This window comes from Sceloporus occidentalis, unplaced genomic scaffold (assembly GCF_023333645.1).
Source record: "Sceloporus occidentalis isolate IW3139 unplaced genomic scaffold, rSceOcc1.0.p SCAF_78, whole genome shotgun sequence".
In the NCBI taxonomy this organism is placed as follows: Eukaryota; Metazoa; Chordata; class Lepidosauria; order Squamata; family Phrynosomatidae; genus Sceloporus; species Sceloporus occidentalis.
In genome coordinates, this window is record NW_028317058.1 from 4546598 (window position 1) to 4568422 (window position 21825).

Genomic DNA, 21825 nt, shown 5'->3' on the forward strand with positions numbered 1-21825 from the left:
GTGCACCCTCTGCCTGCTCAAACCATCTGAGAGAAACTCATCAGAAGGGGAATGTGACTGTGATAGGCAGTAAACTTCTCTTAGTCATTCCCTAGTTGTTTTAGACCAAGTGTAGTGTATGTAACAGCCTTTAGTAAAAAAAACATCTGGCCCTTAAAGGGAATCACATCTCAGAATCTCAATCTTGGATACTTTTCTATGCTTTTGTTATTTTTCCCATGGTTGTTTTCCCAACAATCGAATCTCTTTTCTAGTCAAGATCATTGATCTTAGCAAATATACACTTATGGTTTCTTGCTACAGGCTTAATAAAATGCATGCAAATGTATTTCTCGGCAGGGGAAATGGCACATTTCAGGAATATTAAAACCTATTTCTGTCGGGAACGGCAAGTTGTATCTTTGTAAGTAAAAATTAATATTTTGTACAGAATATTCCTTTCTATTAATCAGTGTCTCACACTGTTTTATAGTACTGTGCTTATGTAAGAAACCACAGTTGTTGGACAAGTATGGTACGTGATGGCTAAGAAATAACTAGCATTTTGGTTAATGTTTTGGCATTATACTTGATTATTACAAGTTTCAATACCATTAGGTCTGGCTCAACACATTGTGCTGACTGGGCCCAAGGATTAAATGCTGAATTAAATGACATATCTTTGCTTACACACCAACATTTACACATACACTATATGGACAAAAATATTGGGACACCTAATCTTTACACCAAGAGGGACTTTTATGACATCGCATTCCACTCTTCTTGGAAAGCTTTCCATAAGATTTTGGATTGTTTCTGTGGGAATTTTGCTCATCTGTGAGGTCAAACACTGATGTTGGACTACAAGGCCTGGCCCTATGGGCCATTGAGGTGTTTGATGGGGTTGAGGTCAGGGCTCTGTGTGGCCAGTCAAGTTCTTCCACACCAAACTCACCCGACCATGTCTTTATGGACCTTGCTTTTAGAAAAGCGTCTTCACCAAATGTTCCCACAAAGTTGGAAGCATATTATTGTCTAAAATGTCTTGGTATGTTAAACCAATAAGATTTGCCTTCACCAGAATAAATGGGCCCAAACCCTGAAAAACTTTCTTTGTGTATTTTTTTTGCTTGGTATGCATAAGATCTGTGCACCGTTAGCAGGTGGACTGCATTTTGCATTCAGTAAACTCAGTTATCAGCCAAAAATATCCATGCCTGTTTCCAAGTTTGACTACTGACTGGGTTCAGTTATCAATATATAATTATTATTATGGAATAACCACAAAATAATCAAATAATCTTCTGTACTAATGATGTGATCCTGTGGAAAAAATCACATTAAATTATTAATTACAGACATAAAAAACTGAAAAGTTCAAACATGTTACTCTATAGAGAGTGAAATCAGTATGTCGAGTGTAATTACATACAGACGTAGACAGATTAAAGGCTATTCCACAGAGGAAGACCATAAGGGAAAATGTGGACATTTTGTGTATGCTCTCTAGGCCATTTATAATTCATTTGAATGCTCTTATTATTATATATTAACGTTTGTTTGCTAAGACATGGACCGACAAAGAATAAATTAGAGAGATAGAAATTAGATAGATAAATTTATAAATATATAAATAAATAAAAACAAGATACTAATCATAAAAACATTAAACAAGTGGTACTGTAACCATAACAGCTTTTTAGCTTTTACCTAAATTCAGCAATTAAAACTACCTATCGCTTGTGCTGTAATTCAACTTAGGTTTGCCCTGTATTTTTGGGGAGAAGCTACTCAGTCCTGGTGGTTCTATTGAAGGGGGATGTGACTGCTATAGGCAGAAAACCTCTCTCTTAGTCCTTCTCTAGTCATCTCAGGGGCATGCTAAAGGTGTTACGTGACCAAGCTGTAGTAGAGCAGCAGTGGTAGCGTGCAAGAGAGTGTAGAAGAGGAAGGGCGTGTGTAAGTGTATGGTCTTGGTGTATGGTGTTAGAGTGGGTGTGTGTTTATATGTAAATTTGTAAGTGTAGAGTGTTAAAGTGTGTATGGAGATGAAAGGGGATCATTGTTGACCTTATTTGCATTGGCCTACCCAGAATCCCTTGTCGTTGTGGCAGCACCATGAGATTTCTGAGGGGACAAAACAAGCTTTTTGTCTTGTCTGATGGATATAGATTGGTGTTTAATAATGCTTCTGCTACCCCCTGAAATTTAAGTGGAAGGATTTTCCATCACATGTACAACCATAACTTTTGTTATTGGTATTTTTTACAATACACTGGCTTCACATATGGCACATTTGATGTCTGCTGACTCTAGGACCATCCATTAGTTTCCAAAGTCTGTCTAGGAAAGGCAATTCTTAACCGTAGGGAACACTGCACCTACCACATATAAATCACACTGGGAACCCATATGCAAATGTTATATATGTTTTCCTGCTCTTCTGCTTCCAACAATAAATAACTATTTAGCACCAACTGTAATATACCCTACTGTCAATATAGATAAGCCACAAACATAAAGAAAAAATGGTAGGATATGTCTTTTATTGATTACACCTGGTAAAAAAAGGAATAAAGTACAATATGTTTAATTGTAATTCTATTAAAATTGTGTTTTTTTTCATGCTGATCATGGTAATGCTAAACATATAGAGAATTTGATAATAAGATGGTTGTGGCTAAACAGAGCTTCCCCTGTGTATTCCGATTTCATGCACAATCTCCTCGATGAAGGTTACACACTCACTTCTCACTCTACCTCCGTAGTATAAAAGTGTTTAATGTTACTAGTTTCTTTTCGAAAGATGTTTAAAGGAATAAGCCAAGGATGTCGGTTAATTCGAGGTACAGTTTTTATGTTTATGTAAACGATGTGTTAGGGATTTAAACTCTCGAGAGCAGGGATCTCTGATGCGAGCTTCCATCTGTCACAAAGGCTTATGTTCTGCTTTTCCCCAATGTAAAACCAAATATGTTTGCGCCTTATGGCTCAAATCTTTTTATTGATGTTACAATAAAGAAAAACAAACAAAATAAATATTTACACTTTATAAATCAGCAAATATATTTTTAGAAATAAAATTGGGAAGTGCATTAAGAAGTCTACGGTATGTATATCTAAGATTTGTAACCAAACCAGGTCTGGCTATCTGGCATCATATCTTACCTGTATGCTTTGGAATGCTATGGAAGTGTAAGCGTGTAGCGTGTAGCATGTAGCGTGTAGCTAGCTGCAAGTTTCCAGTCAGCGGCCACATGCAGTTATTTAGCGGCTGCTGGCCTTAAAGTGTCAGGGTCGCTTCTCTTCCCCAGTCCGTAGCTTTTAATGATTTTGCGAGGTCTGGCATCAGATAAACAGTAACTGTAATGATATTCCTGGGCCATGTGATCACTGATCACTGATGGTATGTTGAGACAAATGTGTTTAATATTAAATATGGCGTTCCACCTACTCTGCTGAACTTAACATAGTCAATACTGAATAAAGCATTAGAAGTATATTTGAATGCCCCATCCCAAAAATAATTATTTCATCTGTCAGGTAATGCTTAGTTGCCATGTGACACAAAAAGGCACTGACTGTTACCATAGAAACTGAAAAAGCTTCTTAAATGTTTATGGATTTTATTTGATTAAATCTTCCCAGAAAAAAAAATATTATAGATCTACTAGTTTATTTAGTACAAAATACTTTTGTACTCTAACATTGAAAAACATACCGCTCGACAAAGAACACCCCTCAAGTGCACACCCCTAAAAACCTAACCCTATAACCTGTATGCTGTTCAGGTCAAAGTCCGAGATGTGTCACTTGCAGCAGTGCCCAACATACAAAAGAATGACCAAGGATCCAAATCCCTGTAAAACGTTCCCAATCCAATAATACTAGGTCGGTACGGATATAGTCACGAGCAGAGCCGGCCTTAGGTGTTCTGGCGCCCTGTGCGGACTACTCCTCTGGCGCCCCCCCATCCCAAAAAAAGAAAGGAATAAAAACTTGTAACAAAACTTGTAACAAAACCCCAATCACTATATAATACGCCAAACATTGATGTGGTCTAGGCCTACCACTTCATTGTCTGGCTTAGTAGTAGGGATGCACCGAAACGAATTCTGGACTGAAACCGAAAGTGCAGCATTTACCTGGCCAAAACCGAATATGACCCCCCCCACACCATAAAAAAATCTAACACTTTTATTTAAAGTAAGTAACACACCAAAATAGGACAAAACAATTAAATAATATTATATATATATATATGATTAGCAGCAATCACATTCCTCTCATGCCCAGGCATACCCAGATTCCAGGATTTACTCGCAGACTTGGCATGATAGGAGTATGATTGCCCTATCTACCCCTTCTCACTCTCTTCTGCCCTATCTACCCCTTCTCACTCCCTTCTCCCTATCTACCCCCTTTCCCCTGTCTCACTCCCTTCTCCCTATCTACCCCCTGCTAACTATCTACCCTTTCCCTCTTTGAAGTTCACTTACCTTTCAGGAGTCCTGCGGTGGGGGTGCAAGGTCTCTGCCTCCCAACTCTGTATGGAACAGTATAGAATGATGGGAGTTATACTTTTAGAGCATAATTAGATCATGAAAAAGACATTGGAAATTGTACAGCATAACACCCATCACTCTCACACACTTACCAATCCACACATATACTAATCCACACATATACCAATCCACATGCATACCAATCCACACATATACACTAATCCACACATATACACTAATCCACACATATACACTAATCCACACATATATACCAATCCACATTTACCAATCCACACATACTAATCCACACATATATACCAATCCACACATATAGCAATCCACACACATACCAATCCACACGTATACCAATCCACACGTATACCAATCCACACATATAGCAATCCACACATATACCAATCCAAACGTATACCAATCCACACATATACACCAATCCACACATATATACCAATCTACATTTACCAATCCACACATACCAATCCACACATATACACTAATCCACACATATATACCAATCCACACATATACACTAATCCACACATATACACTAATCCACACATATATACCAATCCACACACATATATACCAATCCACACATATATACCAATCCACACTTACCAATCCACACATATACACTAATCCACACATATATACCAATCCACACATATACACTAATCCACACATATATACCAATCCACACATATATACCAATCCACACTTACCAATCCACACACAAACCAATCCACACACATACCAATCCACACACATACCAATCCACACACATACCAATCCACACATACACCAATCCACACATACACCAATCCACACATACACCATTCCACACATACACTAATCCACACATATACCAATCCACTCTCACTCTCACTGAATGCTTTCCTACCTTTCCTCTTTTCTCCTGACAGCTCCTTTTCCTTCTCGTCGCTCATCTTCTTCAGTTCTTCTGTCTTCTTCCGGGTCAGAGGGCACGGACAGCGGTGGGCGCGGCTTCAGTGTTGTGCGCCGGGATCTGACAACAAACCCCGGCGCACAGCAGCTGTTGCCGCGCGGATCACAAGGGAGCGGTATCGGAGGTCTTTAACAGACCTCCGGCTCCCTTGAGTGATTTTAAGCCGGGTTCAAGGGAGATCCTTGAACTGGATTAAAATCACTCAAGGGAGCCGGAGGTCTGTTAAAGACCTCCGATAACGCTCCCTTGCGAGCCTGCTCCTCCAGCGGCGGACATTACTGTCCGTCTCTGGAGGGGTGCCCCCCTGATGAGCGGCACCCGGTGCGGACCGCCCCCCCCCCCCCCGCTAGGTGCAGCGGTACGCTACGGTGATGGCGTCGGACCCCGCGGCGGCGCCCCCTGGCGCGGTCGCACAGGTCGCACACCCCAAAGGCCGGCCCTGGTCACGAGAACCCACAGATTTCCTCTACCAATATTATAATGATCACCTCTTCCAGTCCCCACCATGCAGCCTGTATATGCAATATGAAAGGGGCACATCCTGTTAATGCCAAACAGTGAGATGAAACTGATGACCTGAAAACATGAAAGTTATAAGCCATTCCGATAAAGCAACAATGGCACTCTGCACACCAGGAGCACTGACATGTGTATACCAACAGACAAAATAGCAAAATAGCTCAAGATGAAACTCCATTATGACAAAATTATTGTCAAGTCAAAATGGCATAATGACTCCTAAGTGATGTCAGTAGGGCAATTCACTCTAAAAAGGAACATACAAGAATAATAAGCACCGGATCCATTTTCAGGTTGTAGAAGGAACTCATAAATTACTTGCAGCAGACATGTGAACAAATAGTGTTACTTAACAATAAAAATAGGTAATCCTATCTACAAAAGGAGGTTCTACCGATATAAGGAGGTGCTGGAGGTTCTATTGATAAAAGGAGGTTCTGGAGGTTCTACTGATATAAGGAGATTCTGGAGGTTCTACTGATATCAGGAGGTTCCGGAGGTTCTACTGATATAAGGAGGTTCTACTGATATAAGACTCCTATGGTTATAACATCTTGAGCACTGGCTTCTCTATTATTTTCAGAATGCACAGATACACAGGATATATGATGCAAAGAATTCAAAGCCTGCTTGGTGCCCTTGGGGACTGAAATTGTGCAGCCCTGATCTAGCGATATAACAAAGCAGACAACATAAAATTATATTTGGGCTGGAAGAAATGTAGGTTATAGTTGATGATATCCTAGTGTTTTCAGATATCCCTAACAGTGTACAGAGTACAGGGTATTCTCATATGTACGGTGCAATATGATTTATTTATTTTTAAATCCCTTTGTCAATGCTGTTTTTATACCACACAAGTATGTATCAATCAATGATATACACTGAGGGCACATAAACAAGAGATGAAAAGAAAAAAATCTAGTATAAAAATATAGTATGATATGATCTTTGACACCAACACAAGGAATACCCATGCTATACATTCACAAGCGTTTGAAAGGAAAAACTGCTGAATAAAATAAGAAAATGCAAACAGTGCAGTACAAAGGAAGCTTTATGGAATGAATGTTTAAAAGATGCACTAGCTAGTAAGAGCAAATTACTAAACAAGAAGCAAATAAAACACAGCACCATTCATATCCATGTACGCAATACTCTATTCCCATAACAGACTAAAGTCCTTCAGTACAGTAGGTGATCTTCCCAATTGGGTCCACTACAGGGCCCTAAGGAGCTATTAGCCAGCGGAGTGGATAAAGCAGTTAACACATGCAGAAGACCATTACTAAACAAAAAAACTGCAGAAGATGGTTTGAGGCTTTGATTTCTTAGGAGAAAAAAGTGTACACCATGTCAAGTTCAGCATACCAGAAGAGATGATGGTGCAGGGAAGGACACGATGTTCCTTACAATCCAGTCTTCTCAGAGCCCTCTTACTTCCCATACTCAGCAAAGAAGACACACCTGTAATAGCAGACCAAACTATGGTGTCTCCGTAGAAGCAAAAACCAATACGTTTTGCCTTTTCAGACTTCTTCAGGTTTTTTCACTCTTTTATCTATAAATTGTGTGCTTTATTGTCACTTAGCTGCAAGATTTTTTTCTCTATTTTTTTCTTAATTATTTTTCTTTTCCTTTCATGAAGTCTGACCCTGACTTTTGTTTACGTTCACTGCCTTTGTTTCAAAATGAAAGGAAAATCACTATCTGAGGAAGCCAAATCAACATGTTATCCATGCTACAGTAAGCAACATTGTCACTGGCCATATGTTCTGTATCGTTTAGATTACCTTACATTTATAACAATAGAAGGTATGCACTTACAAGAAAAACAAATTAACCTAAAGGGCTAATAGTGGTATATTGCCAGTAAAACTGCTCAAGGACATAAGGGCAAAACGCCAGCAAAATTGCCTCTAGGGGCCTGACACTGGTTATCAATCAATTATATTCAACAGTGTGTTCTACTTTGAAGGTAAGTGGCCGTTTTGCCGTTAATTTAGCTTTAAAAAAGACGTTAACAAGCTCTTCTATTTGAAACCAACGCAACATAATGCATTACTCGGTTAGTTAGTCTGTCTTACTGTAGAGGTAAGATCCAGGATGTGGTCATAATTTTGAGAAAGGTCCTACGATTCACGTCTTTTGGGAGACGGTCTGGAAGGTTCTTCAACTAGTTTGTGCACCTAACATGCAGTTTACCCCGGCGACCATGCTCCTACATATGAACCCCCTCCCACATGCTGCTTATAAACGATCCCAGACGATTCACCTACTCAATGCTGCGAAATCTGTTGTGCCACTCTTCTGGAAGTCTTCTAATCCCCCATTTTTGCATGCCTGGCTCCAGAGAATTATGTTCATTGCTCAAATGGAGGAACTGACTTGGTCCGCTAGGGGCAAAGGTCACCAACATGATCTCCGCTGGTTCTGGTGGCACTCCTTTGTAGCGTCTCCCGATTTTAGACTTATCTTCGGTGCCCCTGACGGTTCGACTGTACCTTAGCTGACGCTTCCCACTCCCTCTACATAGAGTTGGGGACTCGTACCCCTGGTTCCGTTGCACACACTGACACATTTTACGTCACTACACCTTTGAGTCGCGTAATTGATTACATGGTTTTCTCATTTGGAACTTTATTATTTTTATTTTTGTTTTTTACTCCTTTCTCTCATCCACTGTACACTTGGGGCGTACTCCCTGCAGGCGTTCTCGTTGGTACTTACCTCGTTTTTTTGTTATGTTTACATGCTGTTCTCTGTATGTCACTCAGCTCCTCTTATTCATGAGCCATATGATATCTGTTGACTCTTGATGGATTATATCTATTGAATTCTTCAATCTATTCAACTGTATATTCGCCCTTGTGCCGGAGGATGCCTACATTTTTCAGTGCAATGTATATGTCTGCATACTATTCTGTAATCCACTTGGTATATCCTTGCCTGTGTACACTTTGTGACTGCTGCATTAATAAACGGAGAATTGAAAAAAATAATAACAATACTTTTGAGAAAGGGAATGCTGTGTGAGATCAAAGTGTTAATAGACCAAGATGGTAATAGAAAGGAACTTAGAGGTCACAGACCTCAAAGGAGTGTCAATGGGGATGTTAAAGTCACTACAGTGTGATCTGGTGTACTTACTCTAGTGCATTACTCCTTACATTTCACGTGCAGAACTGTAGGTATAAGTTAGTACTCTTAGAGCAAATAACACAAATCTTAAATAACGGCATTTTTAACAAAATACCCAAACGTATTTAATGGGGGTTCTCCTTCTAAATTGAAATGACATTTGAAGACCCCACCACTCAGTGCTTTAGATCACACTCCTGCATGTTTGTTCCCAGAGCGTTTGTATCAGACAGGCATAGTCTCTTTTGCACATGCTCTGTCTGATGCTTTCTGGCTATCGTAATCATTCATCCATTGAGATCTGTATTTGCTTAAAGCTTTCCTGCTTGTGGTGCTGAGCTGCATTTCCTCTGTTCTTTCACAGGCAAACGGCGTGATTCACTCACTAGGACGTCTCCATCCCAACACATGTGTTCATTAGTGCATTAATAGGCTTTGTGTGCAGCTGCCAATGAAGGAATCTCCGTCTCATGACAAAATGCGTTTACGGGTGCTGTTTATCCTTGTTAACAGCCAGCAGCGCCCATAAGGCAGTTTGTTATTCTCCTAGAAAGACTATGCGACAGCTTTAAGAACATGTACTGCTTACTGTAAAACACCAGATCCTTTTCCTGCGACCAGGTAAATGATATTTACTTGGTCTCTCTGCAAACAGATAAGACACAATGGATTTCAGCAACTCGTCTGTGTTCGACCAGCATAAAGGTAAGCAAATCACTATTTCTATTCCAATTTTCACGCTTTTATATATCATGTATGTTTTTTTTAAGAGAATAGAGTTTCTCATTTTAACCTCTTAACTACCATGAGCAGGATTCCATATCCAAACCCCCCCCCCCCCCGCTGATTAACGAGTTAATTAAATGCTAGGCTCTGATAAATGTTCACGTAATAGGCAACTCTTTCTGGTACGGCATTCATGTACAGACTTACTATAGACAAATACGGATTGGCAAATGACAACCTGCAATGAATATATTTATACGACAGAAGTTTGACCTTTGAGTCAATCTGTACTTTATAACGTAACCAAATCATTTAAGCAAATTAAAGAAAAAATTAAGTTACTTGTTAAATTGTATTTATTACGAAATGTTTCATTTACTTGTTCTTTTGGTGTGAAGTGTGTGTTTATATGACATTCTACATTTACTTGGTATATAGATTCTTTGGGCTGTACATTCACTTATTCCCCGCATACTACTCTTATAAATCCGTTTGTTTGCTCTCAAGGTAAAGTAAGGGAATTTCTTGTTTTTCAACACTTACTGAAAAAACCTTGTTTTTGTAGTTATGTGATACTGCCCGGCAAAATTGGCATACTATTGAGAATTTATCACAACGCTGCAAAAAAAAAAAAAAAGCGATGTTTGACTATACAGCAGAATGACGAGCCTCTATGTCTCTTATAGTGGGAAATATACCGTGTTCATAGTGGCTTGAGGCATAATAAACACTAGGAGAACCAATTTGACATGTACAGGTTGCTATGGAAATCGTGATGGAGCTAAGCTGCCTTTTGAAGTGTGAGGATTGAATGCATTTCCTACAACAGCCAAAGAATACAACAACACGCTGCAGATCATCGCAGTAATGAATGAACTGCGAATCTCACGCTTTACTCGTCCTATTCCACAACCAGCTAAATACTGCGCACGTTTTAATAGGTGAGGGTGCGATCATTCGCATCGCTCTGTAGATAACGTCTACTATCGAGGCCTGATGCTGTTCGTATGATGAAGTTGTACATGAGTGACCAATAATTACCCTTACGTGCATCATGGGAGTTTCAGTCCGCAGCAGAGATATGCCCTGGTTAGTTAACCAGTATAGCTGGTTAGTTAACTAATTATTCCTCCAAAACTAAAGTAAAAAGAAACAAAAAGATGCTTCATAGTGGTCATTTGCAATGGTATCCACAAATGTGAGAAGAATTAAGTAATGCATTGCAAAGCGAGTTATTCCTGTGCGATGTTCTGCAAAACAATTGTATTTTTGCTCCCTAGATTTCTGCGTGAATGTGTAAATTCTGGACTCTTTGTTCATCTTCCTTCCTGCTATTCTTCTGTTTTGCCATTTTAAAAAAAAATCTAGGAACTTTTATTCATAAAACTTTATCCACCATAGGGGTAGAAAGTATACACTGTGGTGTAATAAAAAAAAAAATTATATATATATATATATTACACATATATATATGATAAAGGAAGTATCATAAATAATAAACTTGCTTTTATAGGTATAAACATATTTTTTTATCACATACATTACTGCAGATGCTTTTTTTTTAAGGATATTATTAATTAATGCACATTCTCCCAAGGGGAAAAAGTTCTTTCGGAAATATAATTTACTTTTAGAGCTAATTAGGTGTCATAGGACAAGACAGATAAACAGAGATGGAGAGACACTTTACCCGAGGGTAATCATTTTGCTGGTGGCCACTAATACCGTGCACTAAGGTGTCTAAGAATATTAATTAAAACAGGTCTTTATGGAGCTTAAATCCTTACCTCGCCTTGTGTTCCTCTTTTATAGCAGCTCATAATGTCGTTAGGATCAGCATATCTCAGTGGTCAACAGTGAAATAAACCGAAGAAATATGTTTATACATTAAACTGTGTAAATATACTGTAGAATACATTATTCTTCTCCCAAATGCCTTAGTCAATTAGCCCTCAATAGGTCACAAAGTCACATAGAGTCTCAGCAGTCACCTTAGCACAGCTATGCCTCCAACCACACTCCTAAAATAAGTGTCCCTCGTCAACCTTTTAACCCCTTAAGGCCCAGGACGTAATATTATCTTTGAGAGCCAGGCAGACAAAATTCTTAGTATGATTAGAATAAACATGAATACAAACTAAACTAAAAAATATTAAAAAGTGAATGTACATGTTCAAATTTTAACACTGCTACATCCAGAAATACCTAAATATATCTATATTTTTTTCCCACTGGCTATGTATATTGTTTTAGGTTAAAACCATGAAAATGTTGGGGGGGGGTTTCTAACTTTTTCCCTCATTTTCTAAAATATTTTGTTATATGGTTAATCTATATACATAAGATTTCTAAACAAATAAGCCCTACATGTCCAGGAATATATATATATAATGTTGGGAGGTATGTGCCTGCTTAATAACTTATATTCATGTTAAAATCCAACCAAACCTCGACAACCATGGCCAACTCAAATGTGGGCTGTTGCTGTGCTAACAATACATAATGTTAACTCACTGAAGTGCTGAGCTCACACTATTGAACATCTCTCCGGAACATGAGAGCACTATATAAATCAATAAACTATATTAATAACAGGTGCACAAAATGTTTCTTATAACTCTGACTCTACTGCAAGTTCAGCAGTCAACTTCAGCTTTTCCAGATACTTTGTATCGGATCATAAATCCTGGAGTAACAATCCTATGTCCAGAAATCTGCGACCCAAGCAAATATAATTTAAGGTTTATTAGTATATTTTTATTAAGATTTGGCTAAAAAAGCAAAATATACCGTCACCCTCTACTGAACATTAGGATTAGGGAAATTATAACATTGGTGGCGTAACTTTAAGTAGCTTTTTATTCTTAGGCTACAAGATCAGGAAATTGTAATCAAATAACCCCCTACCAATATTGATCATGTGGAAATACAGTTCTGAAGTGGAGAGGTATAATAGCCCTCTTTAAGATAGTGAATCATATATTGTTTTCAAACTATTTTATTATTTATATAGTTTTCTTTTTTGTACTTAAAACTTTGTAATATATCTATAAAGGTTGCATTTTATAATGTTGTCTTGGGTTACACCAGGGTCAGACTGGAGAAAGCACTAAGGCTACCAGCCACCAAATGACATAAGTTCATCTGCTGGCTGGATACACGTGGCCACATGTTACATTTCAATACTGATTGCAAAAGTAAAACAGAAAGAGGTAAATGAAAATATGATGAAACAAAAGTGAACAGGTTCGCGAGAATGGGAAGACCCAATCTTTGGTCAATACAAGCATCACAATGTTGTCTCTGATCTGCTGACAGCAAGGAAATCCGAAACATTTGTAACTTATCAATGCCACACAAAACAGCAACGTAGGCTGGCAGGCCATATTTAGCTATATAATTGTCAAGGATGTTGGAAAACCATCAATCATTTCATGCTCTCGTCATCAAATCAAAAATTACTTCGAGGAGGTGTCTCTTACATCTGTGAAAAAAACAATATCACGCCTTAAAAACATTAACTTCTGTGTTTATGTTCTGTTTTTGCATTGTTCAGATTTATATTTTTTGTTCCATATTCTCATCCCTCTACCCCATCCGCTCCATCTCTACCTCCACCAGCAGAATAGCAAAGCATATTATGTCCATCATTTGCCATGATTCAGTGACAAGGACAGAAAGTCAGTGAAGGTGTAGCACACCACCTGCATTTTTTTGTATTTTATGTATTAGTAATAACAATATACCAACAATTTCTATAACTATACATTATGTATGTTATTATTTATTATTAACATTATTATTACATGGCAAAAGCATCATCAGTATAGTCAGACATACCGTGTAAGTACTGTGATGCAGCACAATCTTATTTATATACAGTACATAATTGACTGTGCATTTGAATTTGTTTAATTTTAACAAATTTTGTTAAGTTTGTCAATTTGTACGAATGTCCGAAAAAACAAGGAGGGGCCCCAACAAAACAAACGAACAACAAACAGACAGCTTTGAATTTTCTTTTTCCTTTTGTTGTGTTTTTGCACTCTAACTTGTTCTCTCATTGACGCTTTTACACACACTCTTATACTCTCCGTCAATGTCTCCCTACATTCTCTGTGTCTCTGGTTCTCCTTCACACCACTTCTTCTTCTCTGTTTATTCTTTCTTCTGCCTTTTCTGGTGGTCCCGGCTCCAACCTGTTCAAGTTCAACCATTCCACAAAACCATATTTGTTGATCCAGAAGAAAAAAGGCAGTAATGTCATCTCCAAGGGAAAAAATCCTTCATGGCACCAAGACAGTAAGACTCACCCTGGATCAACATTATCTTATCTACTTTTACTTGTGATAACCCCGTATACATTTCATATCTAGGAAAACATCCAAACGTGTTTAGAATATATTGATTGAATTGGCCAAAAGGACTTCAGATGAGACTCTATTACACAACTTACCCGCCCTAACGGTAAAGAAACCTCTATGTTTAAGATGAAAGTTCCTTTCTTATAATCTTAAGGGATACCCACGTGTTGTCTGGACAGTACAATTTATAAAGAGATCTCCAAAAAGATCTTTGCATTGACCTTGAACATACTTGTACAAGATTATCCTATCCCCACGAAGACTTTTATCCAGCGAAAACAATTTGGACAGCCTTTCTTCATAGCTTACATTTTTTGTTTTTGGAATCGTTGGGGAGGGGCAATAAAACAAAACAATTTCCAAATCAAATCACCCTGGGCAGTTACCTAGTTGGCCTCGGCCTAGGATAGCAAGTCTGGGGTATGGCAGCCTCTCTGGTGCACAACCGGGGCAGCTCTCTACTTGTAGTCACCCAATGTTGTTCTAGGCTCTGTTTCATCACTTGCTAACTTTGGCAACAAGGTGGCTACTATCACGTATGTCCTGTGTCTTCTGACATTTGGCTGCATGCATTCTGCATAAGACAAGCATCAGGGTTAGTAGCGAGGTGCAGTGAGGACTGTGCTTCTGGTATTATCCTGCATAATTTCACCATTGAGCATATTCTGTATTTTTCTAGAATTTTGTATTCTTACAGCAAGAAGGTTCTCCGCGTGCCACTGGTTTAGCTGCAGCGGGTTTTGCCGTTAGGGTAGCCAAACTTGCAGTGACAAACTGACAGCTTCAGATCGATGTTATATACTGAAGGGAAAGAATCTGTTAAGAACCACTGTGTATTATATCGGAATGACTCACCTTTCCACCATTTAAGGAGTAAATAATCTGCCATAAAAATAGCATTTGCTTCAACGTATGCATTCACAGCATAGTGTGTTGTAACAGAGACCAAATAACTGTCATTAGTAGACACAACATTCTGCAGGCATTTTAAAACAATATTCATTGCTGAAAGCTGGCGTCAAGCTGCTAGGGTAATGATATCTCAAATCCTTCATCTTAAAGAAAACATAGTTTTATTTCTACTTTGTATTAGCATGGATCCTCAACACCTAGGTGCGCAGGCGGCTGAAGCATGATGTGAGCTGTAGGGCGCAGGAGCTGGGTTGTCGGTTTTCAAGAAAAGTCCACCATATACAATGTTGGCTTCTTCATCCCAAAAGATGGTCTAGGTAGAAAATTATCTTAAAGTCCAACGTATATAAAGCGTATGAAATAACATATTTCATCATTGCGAAAACCGCCACCTCATGGGTTCATCATCATTTTTAATCACTGGCTTAAAGGGACAATCCTCAACAGGAAAGGGGCAACTGTATATGGAGGGAGTTCTGTAGAATACCTCCATGTATATATATATATATATATTTATATATATATATATATGTTACAAGTGCACATTATGGCTGGATTCCTCCTAACTCAAAAATACTCTTTCAACCCTCATGGTACCAAGAAACATTACAACACTAAAATTAACTTTTTAGGGTTTTTTTGTAAAATGTATTAGTGTCTACACAAAAGTGCATTCAATGGTTTACTTATGTGTCCTTTCAGGCATTACATCATCACGTGGGTCAAAATGGATGAACCCTGGTTTTAATGTTTTCTTCTTCGTTATTGTTGGGGGGGGGGTTTGTATCCACAGAGATAAACGTAGCATTAATTCAGTATAATTAAGGTATTTTTTTGTGCACTATACATATCGCTTGTACAGTTTGCTCAGTGTCCCTGTCAATGAGGTATTTGTCTAAGCACCGGATTTTATGAACAATCAGAACAAGGGTTACATCAAAACAGCTCTGCGGGAACCCAACATTAACAATAACCAAAGAAGATATTCAAACAATTCTGCACACAACGGGAAATGCCATAGGACCACCTGCCTGAAAAAATACCCTTGGTGGGAACTAGGTTTCAGCATATTATTATTTTAAAAAACAGTTCCCAAGGTATCCATCTAGTCATCAACAGACTAATCTAAAATGACTAATATATTTTCCAACAAAAATATTATTTTTACAAAACAGAGCTTGTATTTCCAAGCATAAACACAAAAGTGTATATGCTATGATCAATTTAGGATGATGCACACAATGTACAGAGCAAAGTAAACATTTGAGACAGATACACACATATATAGAAAGCAAAATAAAACACACTTAAATTATGTGGATGTGGAATTTGTCAGTGCCATTTAAGGGGGCACTCCAGCAATCATATGATAGTTGAGTGGGCCCTTAAAATTTACATGTGCTTTCTGTTGAAAATGCTTGGGTGGATTTTGCGCAACCCCCATATGCATTTGCTCTCCCCCATCCCTGTGATTGCTTCAGGCCCCATGTTCCTGCTTGTCCTGCTACCATCTTCCTAGACAGCAGCTGAGGCACCCAGTGGGGTCATGTAAAGCATGATATTTGCCCCCGCAGTAGTGACGTGGTAGTTCATAGAGAATGTGAGCTGCATTGAAACAGGGCTCTGCATGAACGGCATTGGTGATGGGTGAGCGTGAGGGAGAGGAGATGAGTGTATGGTGTTGGAGTGGACATGTGTGCATTTTGTGTAGGTGGATTGTGTTGGAGTATGTGTTATAGGATGGTATTCCTGTGTGTTAATGCATGGTGTTTGAATGTGTGTGTGAAGGCATGTTATTAGCATGTGTGATTTCATGTGTTAGCATGAGTGTGTGTGAGCAACGGTGTTAGGCTTAGTGCATTTTACAATATGGTGTTATCATGGCTGTGTGTGTTAGTATTTGGTCTTAACTGTGTGTATCAGCATATAGTATGAGTGTGTAACGGGTGAACCTAGGGTTTGTGGTGCCTGGGAGACAGAGTGTGTGTGTATGCGTAAATGCATTTATTTCAACCTGGAGGAAGCTGACTCACTATAGCCGTGGAACATCGTCACTGACTGGTAACCCACATGCAAAGCATTTATTCCGCTTGAGATGGTTCTGACTGCACATTTTATTTGTGAGTTTATTTTAATAAATTGAGATTGGATTTTAATTATCACAGGGGCTTGCGCTATATTTGTTCCTTCCCCCCCTCACGTGTATATATGAGTCTGGGAGGAGACACCTAGTTCTAAGTCCATATCCTGTGATCCAGTGAATGTTGACATTTTATATTCTTTTATGGATTGAGAAGTCTTATAGGAGAGTATATTTATTTGCTACAGGACACGGCCAGGGATGGAATAACAATGGGGCAAATACCCCAAGGCTCCTGGTGTCAAAGGACCCCCACTTGCTGACTGCATGCTGCAGAGCAATTTCTGTATTAGCCTGCACTACATAGCATGGATACAGTGCTTGTTGTGATGGGTGAGGTAGGAGGTCAGATGGGGGGCTGCTTGGTGCAAGGGTTCCTGCCCTGCAGGGGGTGTATTTGCAGAAGCACAGACAGACTCCATTATGGGTGTCAGTGATGGAAGAGTCACCTTCCTAAAATCTGTCATGTGACAGGTCTTTAAACTGAAGAAAATAACAAATGTTATTTTACAGATCCACATTTCAGTTCACACAGTGGACTTTTATCAAGACAGTGCTACTATGAGGCAATGCAAAAATTATATATATACGTATATATTACGTATTTGTAATTTGAATTGGGGTGCAGTTAATTTAAATGATATTACTTGGCATGAAACAAGGTTTTTCATGTTCATTTTCTGGACAACAAATAAAAAACAGAATTTCAAGGAATGAGTGAAAACCAGGGGGGGGTAATTAAATTACCGCTAAATCTGAACGACATTGGTAATAAAATAACCTCCTAAAAAGTGTCAAAATGGTCCTAGTAAAATACTCATGGCGGTTTTAAAATCTGTGAACACTATTGAAGTTAGAGTCCCACTATGCTCTTGTCTACAGTTTATGAAAATTACATAAAAACATAGCATATTAGGCAACTGCTACTTCTATTCAGCATATACTTGAAATAGGAAAATATAGCAAAATCCATGAATGTCTTGGGATTTGTATAGCATATTACACTATATTTCGACAGATATCTAATTAGCAGGTAATTTCAGAAGATACATTACTTTGCCTTGTTAATGCAACAGGCAAATTATTGGCAACAAGTCTTGTACTAGGGAGTTAATTAACCTACTTATAGCTAGGAAACTATGTTGATTGACATGTTTCCTACAGTCAGCTACACTGAGAAGCGCTTTATTGGTGCATCTGGAAATATAATAAATTGAACATTAAAAGGAAACTCAAATGCCATTTTTATAATTTTTTTATGCATACTGGAGTCAAATTGGTGCATGTGATTTTTGTTTTTGAGAACCTCAATGTGACTGCTTCTACATAATAATACATAATATAAGATTCCATAGAACCTCAGTTAGCATGCACTACAGCTGTGGTAGAAGCAAACTTAAGAAGCAGTTAGGGATGGATGAGGAAACATATTTGCACCCTATGAACCTATATAGGGATATTTTGGCACCGTTCAGCCCAAAAGGCAAGTCCAGTTATGGGGCTGTGTAATATGGTGCAAACATAATTTGGTTGACACCATGCCCAATTTGCAGAACAAGCCCTATCCCAAACACATACAATATAGAGAGCACAGAAAATCATAGAATTATTATTATATTTTATTTATGTGGTACCAACAATTTACGCAGTGCTTCATGCAGTACATAGACTTAAAGGGTCTAGATAGTAAGCTTGCAAGCAGGGTCTTCTCTACTTAATGTATCTATTTGTCTTAGTTTATCAATTCTAGTCTTGTCATATCCCTTGAATATATGTATTCTAAGAAGCACTGTGTAAATTGTTTGCGTATATAAAAATGAAGCATAATAATAATAATATTAATAATACTGATAATAAAAGTGTATAACAAACTGACAGATTAGGTAAAGAGGGCCCTGTTTGCAAGCTTACAATATCATTTCTTTCTTAGTTCATTAAGCATTGTACCCCAATGAAATTGATAATTGCTATCAACCCTACTGCCTGAAATTCATGTAAATGCTATTTTATAATTGACCACATCCAGAGAGTTGGCTAACACAATTTCCAAATAAGAGTAGCCCATAGGGCAATATAGGAGCAATGAGGAAACCTGTGGGTTAGGGCCACCACTCCGATTGTATTTTGATAACAATCTGATCATAAATATCAAAATGAAAACCAATGACACCAATAATGTTTCTGAACTTTTTAAATTGTTTATTTAAAAAAAGATTTAAATCTATTTATTTAAATACATAAATTTTTTGCATTTCTGAATGACATAATTACTTTTTGCTATACAGTGTGAAATAGAAAAGAACAAATTGACCAAACATATAAAAATAAACAGTGTTTATCACAGTGGTCTGATTTAGCAAATTAGCGTTTTTACACTACATGTAGAGCAAATTAACATTGCTTTACTTTACAAAATAATTACCACTGCCAAATATACCAAACGTAACAAGAACTAAAAGACTTAAAAGCCCCCAGTGAACATATCCACTGCAAGTGGTTGTACGTACGTGTATATTACACACACTACCCATTACATTTACAGTGCAGAACATATTACAGGGTAAGCACATGTAAGGAGTTCCATAACTATGCTAAAAATATAGGTAAGAAATAAATATTTCCACAAGTATCAGTTTCTGTATGCTCCTCTAGTGCACTCGCTTTTGAGCACTACAACTCCTATGATACTTTTCTGAAGGTTAAAAGAGTTGTTGACCATAAAGCCCATTTATTATGAAGTTAAGAGTTAAGTTGAATGACCAGATTCAACTGAGGTTGCATATTTGCTAAAATATGAGTTGTTTCCTAGTGTATGTGACTTTAACTTTTGTTATGTTACAGGTGAGGGCATGTAAGTTCAATAAGAGCTTGCATGACCATGAAACATGCAAATTCACTCCACCTCTCTGTAATACACACATAAAAAAAAAAAAAATGCAAAAAATAAAATGGGGTCCACAAAACCACCTATTATCCAAATAGGAGACTGAAGATTGGCTTCTCTTCCGTTATCCTGCATTCAATACATAATCCTAGGGTGGTATATTGCCATACAGTCGTGTGAAAAAGAAAGTAACCCTCTTCGAATTTTTGGCAGGTCTAAACAATAGGTAAATTCAACCTCAGATGAACAACAACACATGACATATTACACCGTGTCATGATTTACACCCTCACTGCTTCCATAGGAATTAAGATGCTAACTAGCTTATGGGTGGTGCTAATCAAATGCCCTTGATTAATTAATTATCAGTAAGTGTGAGCACCTCTATAAAAGATGAAGTTTTAGCATTTTGCTGGTCTGGAGCATTCAGGTACGTGTTAACACAAGGCCAATGATGTTAGAGAAGCAATTGTTGTGGCTCATCAAGCTGGTTAGGGTTATAAGGCCATTTCCAAACCATCATTCTGCAATGAGAAAGCCTATTCAAAAGTGGAAAACATTCAAGGCAGTTGCCAATCTTTTTTTTTCATACAACTATATATACCCCCTCACCCCCACCCAAAAGGACCCCACTGTACTCCTCCATCTGTAAGGGGGTGGTCCAACTCTCACCGGCCTAGTTTGAAGAGTCTTGAAACACCCCATGAGGCAATTGTTCCCTTGAACCTTGGACCAGCATGCTCTTGCTGCTTATCTTGCTGGTTTGAGCGGGCTGCTCAACAACTTAATGTTGTTGTTTTTTGTTTTTGTTGTTAAGGTTTAGTCAGGGAGGTAAATCTCAGACAATGCGATTTTAACTACTATGAACCCGTTCGCGACAAAAGACGTACCAGGCACGTCATCAGAAAATTTCCCTTTGAAGACCCATGACATACTTGATACTTCTTTGTAAAAAAAATATCTCCACAATGCCACAATCATGGCAATTGCAGGGGAACTGCTGCTGTTACCAGCAACAGTAAGACAGCCCCCCCCCAAGCCTCTGATGGCTCCTACGGGAGCAAACATTGAGGCTTAACACTGCCGGTTTACACAAATTATTATTAAAAAAATGTACATTTTATTTTATTTTATATATAATTAATTATTACAACCATGATGTAACCATAGAAACTTTACCGAGACCAAAAGGATTGTATCTGTGTACTACAAGGAAGGTAAAAAGTTCTAGTTATGTACATATGACTTAACCATGACCTTCTAGCTATATTGTCTTTCCAAATAATCCTTAGACCGTATAGTTACCACTAAACGCCAGCCAAAAGTAATGCAAAGATAATTCATTCTCCTTATTGTGGAGAATGAGTATTTTTCTCTTGGTTGGTTAAGGAAGCTGTAGGAACTAATATGTCACTCATTGTTGGGTGATATTTAGGCTTTGATTAACTCCTCCAGTGCATCCTCTTCAGATGTCAATTAAAATTGATATGTGTCTAAGAAAATAGTCACATCAGTCAATTAACGTCAATGAAATATTCACCACCCCTCCCAATGTTCTCTGTGTAAAACGCACAATGAAAGTACAGTACAGTAGATTATAAAATGATTATAAAATGACAGTCTGCCGCCATAGATTCTCGCTGTCTTCGCTGTGTTTCCGCAGATCA

The 21825-nt window shown here is 38.2% G+C and overlaps 1 protein-coding gene across 1 annotated transcript in view; it reads left to right on the forward strand.

Annotated features, from left to right (window-relative positions):
- The first annotated feature begins 9797 nt into the window (after positions 1-9797).
- The window catches only part of LOC149285538 (ankyrin repeat domain-containing protein 55-like), a 38258-nt gene continuing 26230 nt past the window's right edge, over positions 9798-21825 (forward strand). Inside the window, exon 1 of the mRNA XM_089495286.1 lies at positions 9798-9837. Within this exon, the coding sequence (XP_089351412.1) occupies positions 9798-9837 (40 nt within the window). The remainder of the gene's footprint in view (positions 9838-21825) is intronic.